The following is a 13,137-nucleotide window of genomic DNA, read 5'->3' as shown; positions in this document are numbered from 1 at the left end:
GCCTGATTCTCTTTTACGAGGGATACATAGGCAATCTCATCCCGAGATTCGGTCCTGATTCCTAAATATCAAAATCCGATCCCGAACCAAGTCCAAATTGACAAATCCAAAACGCTTTTCAGAGCCGCATGGGATCAAATGAACCGAAAGGGGGAAACCCTTAATCAGTCGATTTTATTTAGATTACTTCTTTATTACAAGCTGAGCGTGAAAATGAAAAAGCACAAAATCAAAGCACACTTTTTATTTCAAAGTCTGGCAAAGTAAGCGGTCAACCCATCCTTGCTTTCACATCCCTCCTTAGCCATTTGCGGTACCTTCCGGTCGAAGCAATTGGAAATTGTGGGTCATTTGGCTCGGTCCTACGAGTCCCCCACGACCGAGTGTAACTCCGAAGGCCCGGAATGTTGAAAGGAGGGAGACGAAGCAATCCAGAACCCGGCTGCGGCACCTCCTGGCTAAGTCCAAGCTGACGGAGAACACGGAAGGGTGAATAGAAGGAGAAGCCTGTCAAGCCAGCCACAAACATGTGCGTCGAGCCCATGTTGCCAACAGTCATAACAGGAAGCCTCAGCCAATGGCACCGCCAAGCAATGTCATCTTCCTCCGCAGAAGCAAGGAAATCAGCCCAATCATCTTCACTCCCATACATCACTTGAAAGGGACGGTTCCATCCACTTGCGCGATACCACCAATCATTGGCTGGCGGTGTCAACAGACTTAATTTGTCACAAAGCCACATCTGCCAAAAAGAGAGAAAACAAGTAAGGAGCCAGATAAAGCCTGAACCGAGTGTCGAGGTAAAATGAATGAGAGAAATAGAAAAAGGAAAGCTGAGTGAGGTCCCTAACCTGCAGCAACAGCGGACTACCACCAAAAACCTTTGTGCGACCAGCATGAACGGCATCTAACCCCATCATGGTTTCAGCAAGGACCAATGGTGCAACATCCTTGCGAGCCTCAATCTGAGCAGCAACCCCCACCAGTGAGGAATTGGGCTGACCAAAGGATGGAACCAACAAGAAGGCCGCCAAGAGGCAAATGCAACAAGCCATCATCCTACGACCTTGGTGCTCGAAATCAGTCAAGTGTCCACGTGGGCTGAACCTCTCGTACAACTGCACGATGTTAATGGCATTACCCCGAGAAAGAAACTCAGCGACGTTACCACTAACACCCAGCTTTGCCTTCAGAATATTCTTCATGCTCTCCTTAATCATATGAACAACCGGCTCAGTAGAGTCATGGCTTCCGAGATAAGCATGAAACTCCTCGACGGTGGGGCACAGTTCTTGAGAACCGAAGCAAAAGACGTGCAACTCCGGATCCCAAAAGCACGCCGCCGCATGCAGCAGGACGGGACAAATTGCAACCTCTCGGAGACGTCTTAGGGCGTAAAGTCGGTGCCCTCAGAAGTTCAGCCAGTCGATGCCTTCGAGACTGTCCAACCAAGGGCAAAGTAAGGCTTGGTTTAGCATGGTGATGGAAAGAATGGATTTTTGAAGGGAAATGATGAAATGAAGTGTGAATGGCTTACCAAAGGAGAGCCTGGTATTTATAGAAGCTTAAAGTGGGCAACACCACTTCCTCACCAGCCTTGAAACTCATCAAGTTTATCATTTTCAAAATCTTTTCAAAATTCAAACTTTGGAAACTTGGAAAATATTGGAAGAACCACAAGTCAAGCTTTGGGGAGCCATTCTGTTATGGGGAAGCAGCTAATACGAAGCCATTCAGGTACATTGAAAACGTGCGAGCAGAAGAAAACAACAGAGGACAGCCAACAAGTGGCATTGGAAAACAGCAAGGGACAGTCCATGACAGCAGTCCCAAGCGCTCGAGACCACTCTCGAGCGCTCGAGAGTACTGCTGTTTTGCAGCAGATTCTAGTTTCCCCATTTTGGCTTCCATGCAACATTGAAACCCTGTTTCATCAAGTTTAACAGTTCCCAGCAGTTGTCTAAGGGGTACAGCAGTTCTGTCCATGTGTTTTGTCGAGTATTCAAGGGTGTTACGTGAAAAATCATAAGTTTTCCAAAGTTTTCACTCCTTGAGCATGTCAGAATCCGTATCAAGGGCATTTGGTCGAATCGAGCAACACGCTCGAGCCATGACGGGTCTCAATGACTGTTTGACGCACTCCAAAAACGTGTCAGCACTCTTAATTCAAGCTTTCATCATTCAATCGTACCAAAATCATCATTTTAAATGCAAGTGTCGATTGTCAAAAACATTTTAGTAATTCTCCCGGTCCCCTCGAGTCACAGCACTCATTGTCAACCGCGCAGCGCACTCGGTTACGATCAAAAGCCCTTAAATCTAAATTTCATGGCCGATCACTCGAAAGTTTGTTGTTTGGTGTCGATGTCGAGTTTTATTCCTCACTTTGAGAGTATCGGTCGAAATTCGCGTACTCTTTACGTTCTTTCAAAGCTAGACGAACATATTTCATAAAATATAATTCTGTAACAGCAGTGCGAACGAATAAAAGAACAAAGTGTGAATTCTCATAAATGAACACGGTGTTTACAATGAGTGAAAAAAGAAGCACAAAAAAAAAAAAAAAAAAAACTGGGACAAACACGCGCCTAAATCCTGACTACCAGGGCACGCAGGCCCGAGCAAAACTGAGGCACGCAGGCCCGAAATCTACAACTACGATGGCACACAGGCCTATGCGCAAGGTAAAACTAACAAAGCAAAACTCGAGGCTCAGACCCGTCGAATCCTCTTCTGTTGTTGTCCCTCGGACTCAGAACTCTCGGGTTCATCATCATCGTCGTCGTCAGGAGAACCAGAAGCAGTACTCGAGTCCGACGTCCCCAGGACACGTGACTCGGAGGACTCCTCTGTCCCCTCCTTTGTCTCCTCCTCTGACTCCTCCGGCTCCACGCGAGCTGGTCTCTGCTGAGACGGCCCCCGGGGCAAAACCTCGAACCGTCCCGCACCCGCAGCAGGCCGTGGCGTGCGCCCTGCACCCCGACCTCGTGCGCTGGCAGGCACGGGAGGGCTCGTGGCACCCTGCGGCGCATCCTAGCTGAACGTCGTGGCGGCACTTGCATATCACAAACATTTTCTCATTTTGTGCATATTCGAACGTAACTTTACTCAAATCGAAATATAGAATATGTGTGCATGTCATACCTGAGTGGCAGAAGGAGAAGCAGTCACAGGGGTAGGTCTCGTCTGAAGGACCCTCCCCTTAGCGCAGTCCTTCAAGAGGTGGCGCATCCCCACCATCAGCATCACGACCTGCTCAGCCCACTCTCGCAGCACCTACAGAATGATCCAAGATTCAGAATATGCGAACAAGGAGTGGTCAATATATAAAGCAAACGGAAATGCTATTTATACCTGAGCAGGAAACCGCATCGGCGGCTGTGGGAGACGTGGCACGTCGATCACCTCCCGTGCGCCCGACGAACTAGTCACGCCTATAGTCCACTTCAGCGTTGGGAGCGCTGGTGGTACTGAAGCCTCCGCGGTCTCTGGGACCCTCGTGCTCCCCTCTCCCCCACCTCCAGCACCCACACCTCGCCCACCAGCAGGGGCTCTGGCGCCTCATCCCTAACCCCGTGTAGAGCGACCACCGCGGCTTCGCGCTCCGCCCTCGTGCCTCCAAGCCCCCACTCCAGCTACCCGTCTCTCGAACTTCTCCTCCACCCCCAGGCTCCTCGCCAGGTACCATTCCGCATAAGCAGCATAGTCCAAGGGGCGTCGCAGGTGCCTCTCTAAATCCGTGTCCGGCACGGTGAACAGCTCAAGCTCAGCACGAGTGTAGGACTCAGTCCTCTGCACGCGTGGAGGAAGCAGCCCGGGAACCACGAACGCTGGAAGACCAAGTGACTGTCGAGTCACTCGATCCCCCAGGTACCACTGCCAGCCCAGTGGGCACTCCAGTAGGACCCTGCTCTGCGTCACCTCCCGACTCCTCGGAAGGAAGTCAGCCTCCATCCCTGCCCACCGGTCCCAGCGAACTTGCAATTCAAATTTTGGATTCATTCATAAGCCTACTCGCCGAAAAATTTGATAAAAGAAAAGCAAGAGATGTCGATCGTACCACAACCCCTGTCAGGTTGTCCAGCCAGCGCCGAAAAGTCATCACCTCTCCTCGTCGCTCCTTTGCTCTCCGGTACGCCTTACCCCAGGCTAAGCCGCATGGGAGTAAGTTCGAGTCCGTACAAGTATTCTCGAGTGGGAACATCCCGGGAACCTCGTAAGCCCAAAGCTGCAAGTTTCGTAATTCAAGTCGAATCAATCTCAAATGTATAATTCGAGTTGAAAAGCAGTCGAAAGTAATTCAAAAGCAATAATTCAAAATCATACCTCAAACACCTGCCAGTACCCTCCAACTGTGTCTCCAACCCCGCGAGAAGCAGCTCCAAGGAGACAGTAGAGCGTGCATAGAGCAGCACCTCCCCAGTCGAAGCGTCCCGCCTGTCCCAAGTCGACCAAGCCCGCTAGATAGCATAGGTGCACCCGGCTATGCCTGTTCGGGAACAGAGAAGCCCCGAACAAGTATAGCAAGTATGCTCGGGCCATCTGGGCCGCCTCCTCGTCAGTCGCAGGCTCGTGGTCCCAGTACTCCATGAACTGCCCGTAAGCTGCCATCCCCCCGCTGTGGCGTGGCATTCGCCCGAGGAACCACCTCAGAGCCGCGTCGTCCAGCACCAGACTCGAGTCGTAAGGGATCGGGTCTCCTCCAACTCTGAGCCCTGTGATCGTCGCAAAGTCGAGTGGCGCCACTGTCATCTCCCCGAATCGGAAGTGGAAGGTATTGGTGGTGTCCCATCACCTCTCCGCCAGCACTGTAAGCACAGCCCGGTCCACCCTCACCACTATCAGCAACTGTACGAAGGGTCCAAACCCTGCTGCCTCCACCAGTGCTCGCACCCTCTCAGGCAAGGCCCTGAAGTGCGCCAGTGAGCTGGCTGAGCCCCCGTGGCCGTACACGTCCGTCGTGCACTGTTTAAACAAAGTAAGAAAATAGCATTAGATCTCAAGCAGGAAATAAAATTTGAAGTAAATTGCGGGATTCAAGAAAAGATAGTGATCGAAAACTCACCGTGACCCAGCCAGAGGGGATATGTGAAGCTCGGTCCCGGAGGAGCATCTCCTCAGGGTAGTCAGCGTAGCCGGGGACGTAAGCCGTCATCCCCACAGGCTCAAAGAAGTGTAGTCGAGGAGCATACGTAGCCGGAGTGAACTTGGGCCGCTCCCTCGCCAGGTAGGCTCGCCGCCCCTCCAAGTAGGCTTTCGCCTCGTCTACCGCGGTAACCCGTACTTCAGCAGCCGCCCCGGCATCCACCCTATCCCTTCCCAATGCCTCCGCCTCTGGTACAACCACCTCCTGGGCGCTCGAGCCCGCTCCGCTCAGTAAAGCCCCTAAAAGCGACGCCGAAGCCCGGTCCTCAGGCGTGCTAGCGTCCCTCAGCACCGCCGCAACCACAGAGTCGAGACCAAGCGCGTCCAAGACATACCGGGGCTCCGCGTCCTCTAGGAAGTCCCCGTCCGCGAAGGGAACAGGGCGTGAGGACCCGATCCCGCTATCCCCACTCCTCGGCTCCAACACCGTCGCCGTCCTCAGCATCGGCGTCTCGTTGAACTGTCCGACAATTACCTCCTCACCACCGAGGTCGGCTATCCCCCCGTCGCTCGCTTGCTCGGCAGCCGCAAACAACTCCTCCACGGTAGGGGTAAGAGGCCTACCCGAACCCCCGACTCCACTGCCCGAACCTCCGTCCCCGCTGACGGAGCCCTCTACTCCTGCCACCTCTGCACCCTCACCGGCATCGGCCGTGGCGTCCTCGCCGTGGGGCTCCACCCCTGCGCCACCACCATTCCCCCCGGTTGTCGCCACTGTGGCACCGGCGGTGACCTCCTGACCGATGACCTCCGTCCCTTCGCCGCCACCGACCACCCCATCTTCGTTCCCCATCGCCATACCAAGAGTGAGAGAGTCGAGAGGATTGAGAGAGTTGAGAGAGTCGAGAGGATTGAGAGAGTTGAGAGTCTCGACTTGAGAGAGTTTAGAGAGTCGAGAGGATTGAGAGAGTTGAGAGAGTCGAGAGAGTGAGAGAGTGAGAGAGTCGAGAGAGTGCGAGCGGTCGAGAGAGATGAGATCGGTCGGTCTGGTTCTCGAGCGCTCGAGAGCAAGGGTCTTAACCCCCGAATCAAAAGAGGAAGATGAAGGGGCGGTGGACCCCAGTAATGGTCCCGAGCGCTCGACACCACTCCCAAGCGCTCGGGAGTGGGTCACCAGTGCTTAACTCTTTTTGTTGCTTTTCGTAAGCTCATGCATTTCACCTTGATTAATGATCATTGTCCTTCAAGAATTTTTACAAAATCAATCTCAGTCCTGTTTAAATCTGAGTCGAGACAGAGCAATCGATGGCGGATTTTGTTTCGTGATCTATTCTGGATCATCCTAGTTTGCCCAAAAATTTTCTGCTTAGAGGTTGATAAAAGTTTCCTAAATTCTACAATCGTCGATGTATTCGCAAGAAGTTTTACCCAACGCGTAATACTCCTTTCATCATTTGGTACATCAGACAGAGTAACAGATGGGCCCCATTTCTTGTTTCTATTGTTATTAAAGCATTTGTCGATCTCTTTCCAATGCATGCATCACACGTGTTTGCATTTGCCCCAAAGAACTACGCTGGTCTGATCCCTACAAACGGGGTACGTAGGCAGTCTGAAAAGACACGACCCTGTGCATTGAGTGCTTGTATGCTTTTTATTTGCATTTGATTCGTAAATTGAGGATTTGATTTGGCTCGAATTGGGTTGTCTCGATCTTTGGACGACACTCGCATCCAAACATGATGCCAAGCGCCGTCCAAAGAGGGGCAACTGTAGACACCCCAATTTGGACTTCTCAAATTTCCTTAATTTGTGGCTCTGGGGCTCCCCGATGATGAATATGGATCAGAACAAGCCATGTACCAATTGAGACGTTGCTCTTTAGAGGAAATGACCAAAATCATTCCCAAGCGCTTTGAAGCAGTCCTAAGCGCTCCAAACTGTTTTCCAAAAACCACTGGCCTGACTCACTCTCAGGCGCTCGAGAGCGAAGTCCCAAGCGCTCGAGACCACTCCAAAGCGCTCGAGACCTCTCCCAGTGCCCAATGGGTGAAGAAGATTCCCACTATCCATGCAAGCCATCATTGCACCGGCTGAGGTGAGTCAACACTCAACCTCAGTCAGAGAAGAGATCAGCTGAAGATTTCTTTCTTTAAAAATGGATTTATTTCAAAATCACTTGATTATCAAAACCATGGGTTATATCCTCTATATATATACACCTTGTCTTTCAGCAAAAAAGAGGGGGGGGGGGGGGGGGGGACGAAAATCTTCTCTCTCTAAACTCCTCTTCTTCCCTCTTTCTTGTTCAAAGGAAAAGGTCTCAAAAATAAAAACTTCTTGTCCAACTTCAAAGGTCTCTTTCAAAATCATCAAAGAAAAAGGCAAGAAATCCATAGCACTCTCAGTTTCTGATCTCCACATTCACCTTTCACAACCATCCAAGGAGCAAAGTTTTAAATAAAGGTAGAAACATTTCTATCCTTGGTTCAAATCAAGAGGTTGTTCTCCCTTCTGAGGGGGGTCTCTCAGCCTGTCCCAGTCCTTAATACTGGTGCATGGTTGGGAGACCTTAGTGGAAAAGGCAAGAGCAAAGAGTCCATGAATAATGTTTTCCCAAAATCCCAACTGGAAACGCTCTAGAGCGCTCCAGAGTGCTCCAGAGCGCTCGGGACTGTTTCCAATCCTATGCATGGCAGTTTGTTAAGCAGTAGGCTGGGACGAGATGCACTTTTAAACAAAATGGTTTTATTCTGGCATGCAGACACAGAAGATCATTTTTCCTAAAACAGAAATGTTTCTTACAAATTTCAAGTAAGAATAAAGTTTTACTAAGTTAAAAATAAGATCTTCTCTTGTTAAAAAAACTCAGATAAGGATGTTTGTATGGTGAAGCAGTACCATTTTTCTGTTTGAGAGTAAGCTGGCATGCGGCTCACTCCCAAGCGCTCGGATCCATTCCCAAGCACTCAGGAGTGCATGCATGCCATTGCATTTCACTTTCCCAGTTTTCTGTGTTTTCTGAGCTTCTGCATGTATAGATATGTACATTTGCTCTTTTAGAATTGTAGATCCATTTGTGTAATGGCAAGGATACATGACTTGAAAAACTTGAGGTCCCATCTCAGTTTTTCAAGTCCTATGCTGAGCCAGTGGTCTGTGTAACAGTATTTCATTTTGCAGTCTTTACATTGTGTTGTGTCAGTGTTAACAGAAAGTGCAGGTGGGGGTTCAGACACTCCCAAGCGCTCGAGAATGCTCTTAAGCACTCGAGAGTGAAGCCAGTGAGGAGTGTTTCATTCCCTGTTATCTTGCTGTCTTTCATCACATAATCACTGTCCCATACACATGCACCAGTGTACACCGTTATTTGGCATCCTATTCGAGACTAACAAACTCTGCAGGATTTGGTCAGTAGCACTCCCAAGCGCTCGAGAGTTGATCCAGTAGCAGTTTATACTGCTTTGCCATCATGCATGTGCCCCTCATCATTTCATCATTCCTTGTACACAAGCACCAGCATACACCTTCTATTTGCTACACTTGTGGATACCTGCTATATGTCTAACGAAACAAAATCCATTTGAAAAATCCCACAAACGTTTAATAGAGACCGACATCGCGTCGGGCGAGGGGGGGTGCCGTAAAACCCTTCCCCCCTCGTAACATGGCTTCCGAACCCTCAAATGATCTCTGGTTTTCAATTCAAGTCAATCAATTTTCAAATCAAAAACGGTTTCTCGGGTGGCGAACCATAAATTCGGGTGGCGACTCTTCAAATTTTTCAAATCGATTAGCCGGAGCGGTATGTGTTTTTTGTTTTGGGCCGCCCCGATCTCACCCGGGGCTGTGGTAGCCCTCAACTATAGATTTAGATCAATGAACCAACAAAAATGTCATGGTCTTAAAGGCACATGTGCTTATAGTTGGGCTCACTGGTAGAATCTTAGCATGAACCCCTTTCGCCCTTTGATGAGTAAGCTCTATAAGCCAGCTCGTCTGGCTGCCCTTGGTAAGTGAATCGTGCTATCCCCACTCAAAAATGTCCCATTTCCCGTGGAAGCATTGACGCGTGAATGTAGACCTGTTATGGGTTGAACCCATCCTAGTTTATTTGCATTCTCAGTTTGCAAACATATGAACTGCTTATATATAGGCAAAGACAACGCTCTGCCTAAATTAGAAAGAAATGTACCACCAGAATTGGAATCCGTAAAATATGTCAATTGTTGATCACGTCACATATATGTCGAATACAACTTGGACAACATTATCAAGAACTATTTACAAAGGAACCCACCGTCACTTAATCAGGTCCCTGAACCCCACTTGTGATATTTGATCGTCTTGCGGGGACTGTTTTTAGAGATTCTTGATTGTGTGTTTTTTTTAGAGTGTGTTTTGGGGCCTTCACAAAACTTATTATCTCGCACATTCAAGTCAGCAAGTGTGTTCTTTGTTTAGCTGTGTGGTAGATCCTGTCTTCCTTTGTGCAAACCAACTCTGAATTAGATTGCAAATTTTAGGCTCCGTTTGGAACTTAGGGAGAGGAAAGGAAAATAAAAGAGAAGGGAAATGAGAGGAAAATGGGAGGGAAAATTTACTATTCACTAAACTTGAAATTTTTATTTTCTTCTCTTTTCCCAACCAAACAATGGAAGGGAATTTTTTTTCTTTTCCTTGAGTTCAAAACATAGCCTTAATTTTATATGTTGTCGACAATGCATGCTGCTTTTCTAGTGTGTCATGCATGGACTGTATGTTCCACAACTACTGTGCTAAATGCTTTTACTTCTTTTTCTTTTGGGGACAATCTGGCTTTAAAACTTATGACGATTTTGCTTTTCCTTAACATGAACAAAAGGTTTCAGTTTAATATCCCCGCACGATCCTGTTTTCCTTGTGAGCCTTTGAATGCATATTTGTACTGGTTTGGAAAATTAAGTTTCCTTTGTCAGCTTCTAGAATTAGTTGGAGCAAACAAATTCTAAATGAACAAAATGATGGTGGATGGACAAGAATGGGTGCTATTGGTTGAGAATCTTTACCAGATTTCTTTAATTAAAGATTCTCATGTTTAGGATAGTTCTCACTTCATGCCGGATGAAGGGTTAACGATTCTCATGTTTGGGATAGTTATCATTTCATGCAGGATGAAGGGTTGGATGTTATAGCAGAGGGATTGGATACACTGGAAACTGGAAACAAGGATAATGACTTGAATAAGGTTTGCTTTGCTGGTACAACTGACGCAAGTATTCTTGTGCATATCTTGCTGGCTCTATTTATTTTATTTTTTTGAGTATTTGTGACATGAATTACATAGGCAAGTGCCACTGATGGATGAAATAGATGACAAGGTTAGTCCTTCTGTATTTTAACCAGTTTATCATCTTTCCACCTGTAGGATATATGGCATTACTTGAGGGAAAAAGAGCCTCAATACCCTTCCAGACCAGCATTGTGGATGCAAAAGAAAGTCGAAAGAGAAAATGAAGTAGAATTCTTCTTTTTTTAATGATGCATTGAAAATGATAAAAATATAAGTAAATATTTGTCAAAGCAATGTAAATTCTGTTTGTTTATTTAAGAAAAGCTCAACATAAAATCTTCAATTGAGGTTTTAGCGTTAAAATGTGTTTGTCTACACTCAATTCCAAGTTAACAGGGCAACTTCAGACCTTAAAAGTACTAATGTGAGACTCAAGGATACGGTGACAAAGGTATATTGTGATGTTTCAGCCGAGGTTTAGTCGCAACTTCTGCATAATATCATCATGTTGTGTATAATCCTGGTAATTGCTGCATATTTATACAAGTACACCCGTTCTATTTCAAACGCCATAGCCTATAAGAAACAAAAAAGAAAGAGAATTGACCTGAAATTATAAATCTGACCACATTTAGGATTCAGTCAGTTTTGTACGAGATGAGTCATTTTTCAAATAAATTTTGACACACGCGCACGCACAAACACGCAGAGACCCATCTTTGAAATTACAATAAATGGTTATAATGGTCTAATGGTGATACTTGATAGTCTTGCAGTGATTGTTATAGTGATTCTTGATAGTTTTCCTGTTTCTTATTTCGTTCTTGTAGGATTGATTAGTTGTGTTTGCTTGTCAGAGCTCCGGCAATAGATAAGGGAGTTCTTCTCATAGGTCATTTACTCTCTCTATTTTTGTTTTGATGAGTTTTGGAGCTTCTGTGTATTCTGAACTCCTAAAAACTACATAGATGAGGCACAATTATTGCACTTTTGCTGGAAGTTTTATCCTCTTATGTGCTGTTGCCTGGATTTTCTCTCAGATACTGTTCATAGTTAGTATGATGAATTTTCATTGATTACGGTATTGGAACCCAAAAATATGACATGCTCTACTTACGAGTGAACGAGTTCTTTGTTTTTTTGTTCAAATTTTTTCTAGCTTGCAGTCTTACACCCCACATAAATCTTTGAATGCACAAATTTGATCTATGGCTACAGGAATGCTAAAGGCAATTGAAGTCTTCAACCCTACAAGACCCTACAAAAATTCCAATAAGGAATACAATGTATAGGTTTATTCCTATGAATTAAATTGTTAATTGCATCATATATTGTGCAGAGGCAGCAGAGCTTTCACAGGAAATGTCCAAGTGTAAATATTTAAGATCTAATTAGGTGATTTTGGTTGGATGTCTGGCAATGATAAGATGTGTTAACAAAGAATTGCTTTTATCATTTTGTACCGTGAGCACTACATCGAATCGCATTGGTAATAACTAATAACAGACCAATTTAATTGTGTAAGAGGTGTAGTGGTTTTTTGGGTGTCTAAACAACACCGTCACTTAGCTTTCTTGTGCTTAGCGCGCCTGAATGAGAAGAAGTATTCTGGATGCATCTTAGGGTCAATTAGATTTAAGGTGATTTCGTTCAAAGCTCTACTACTGCTTTAGAGTTTTTGATGATGTTACTCATAGTCCAACACTACTATTTTCATCTGGGCCTTTTTGATTGCTAGGCACTAGTTCTCTTTTGAGTATCACTTTAACAAATTTGTTGATCTATTTACGAGATTTGTTGGCTTTCCATTTTTATTGCAAAGTCATATGTGCAACTTGCAATTTGGTTGATGAGCGTGCACTTGAAACTCATATAGCACTTCTAATCCTGAATGTATTCGGGAAAACTTATCAATTAGCCATTCTTTTGTAATTAAACCATGATAAGCATGATTGTAACTTGATTTTAGTTATCTTTTGGCAGGAAGAAACTCTTTTCTCAATGACACGCGGTTTGCCTTTCAAAGGGAATCGATATGATACAGAAGCATGTCCACTCCCAAACTTATCAATCATGCTGAGAGTATACATGTACACTTATGGAGCAATTAGCCAATATGTGTTCAATGTGCACTCCATCTTCCACTCAATTGCTGATCAACAAGCACTTCAGGAAGCACCGCTCCAAATTCTAGAACCGAAGACCCCGAAGAAACATGGAATCACCAACAAATGAGAATGACATGGAAGAAGATCAAGATATTAAAACCTCTGAAAAACAACCAAAAGAAGGAATAGCTCTAAAAATGAATTGTCTTGTTACACCTCTTAAAATAATAGCCATTGTAGCAAATTTTTTAGTGTGCATGATTTGTAGCCATATATATTATCCTAGCTTCACTATTTCCCAGCACTAAAGGCAAATCTTTTGGTTTATATGATTTGCTTTTCAACTCTCTCACTCTCTTTTATGTAATTGACTTAAGTGTGACTTCGAAGTATATGTAAATATATGCAAATTGCTCGCAAAACATATTCTACCATGAATTGCCACAGTTTACAATACCAATACTCCAAACAAAACAATACCAGGCGTGAAACACATCATGCCAATACCAGGCATGAGACATCTCGTGCTAGCACGAGCCGCTCACCTAGTATCACAAAAAAAAAAGTGAAAATGACGGCGTGTTTTGATAATTGATACCCACCAAGGACAAGCTAAGAACATTTGTTAATACTAAAAATGTCATTGACGGGTATTAATTATCAAAACACATT

The 13,137-nt window shown here is 45.8% G+C and overlaps 2 protein-coding genes across 21 annotated transcripts; one reads left to right on the top strand and one right to left on the bottom strand.

Moving 5' to 3' along the window:
• Positions 1 to 3,985: 3,985 nt before the first annotated feature.
• Positions 3,986 to 4,752, bottom strand: LOC131302981 (protein MAIN-LIKE 2-like). Its single transcript, XM_058329773.1, has 2 exons — positions 4,327 to 4,752; positions 3,986 to 4,228 (listed from the first exon to the last, which is right to left on the bottom strand). The coding sequence occupies exons 1-2, from the start codon at positions 4,750 to 4,752 to the stop codon at positions 3,986 to 3,988; spliced, it is 669 nt and encodes a 222-aa protein (XP_058185756.1).
• Positions 4,753 to 8,953: 4,201 nt separating this feature from the next.
• On the top strand, positions 8,954 to 12,811 carry LOC131302644 (uncharacterized). 20 transcript variants are annotated; one of them, XR_009191847.1, is made up of 3 exons: positions 8,954 to 10,445; positions 11,215 to 11,249; positions 12,341 to 12,811. XR_009191847.1 is itself a non-coding variant. In XM_058329389.1 (3 exons), exons 1-3 carry the CDS (start codon positions 10,438 to 10,440, stop codon positions 12,590 to 12,592), a joined length of 309 nt encoding a protein of 102 aa, XP_058185372.1. In that variant the 5' UTR covers positions 8,954 to 10,437; the 3' UTR covers positions 12,593 to 12,811. The 20 variants fall into 20 exon arrangements, 4 of the variants coding, with proteins under 4 accessions (XP_058185372.1, XP_058185370.1, XP_058185369.1 ...); XR_009191846.1 differs by having other exon boundaries at positions 11,188 to 11,249; XR_009191845.1 differs by having other exon boundaries at positions 8,954 to 10,781.
• The last annotated feature ends 326 nt before the right edge of the window (positions 12,812 to 13,137 follow it).

The sequence above is a fragment of the Rhododendron vialii genome, chromosome 10a (assembly GCF_030253575.1).
Source record: "Rhododendron vialii isolate Sample 1 chromosome 10a, ASM3025357v1".
Lineage (NCBI taxonomy): Eukaryota > Viridiplantae > Streptophyta > Magnoliopsida > Ericales > Ericaceae > Rhododendron > Rhododendron vialii.
This window is presented reverse-complemented; position numbering and strand designations above follow the sequence as displayed.

Excerpts from the sequence above, each read along its gene's own strand:
- LOC131302981 (XM_058329773.1), bottom strand. The coding sequence starts at position 4,752 with ATGACAGTGGCGCCACTCGACTTTGCGACGATCACAGGGCTCAGAGTT. Across the intron at positions 4,229-4,326 it reads GGTACTGGCAGGTGTTTGAG|CTTTGGGCTTACGAGGTTCC; the intron begins GTATGATTTTGA and ends CGAAACTTGCAG.
- LOC131302644 (XM_058329386.1), top strand. The coding sequence starts at position 10,425 with ATGGATGAAATAGATGACAAGGTTA. Across the intron at positions 10,450-10,749 it reads TGAAATAGATGACAAGGTTA|ACAGGGCAACTTCAGACCTT; the intron begins GTCCTTCTGTAT and ends AATTCCAAGTTA. Across the intron at positions 10,833-12,340 it reads ATTGTGATGTTTCAGCCGAG|GAAGAAACTCTTTTCTCAAT; the intron begins GTTTAGTCGCAA and ends ATCTTTTGGCAG.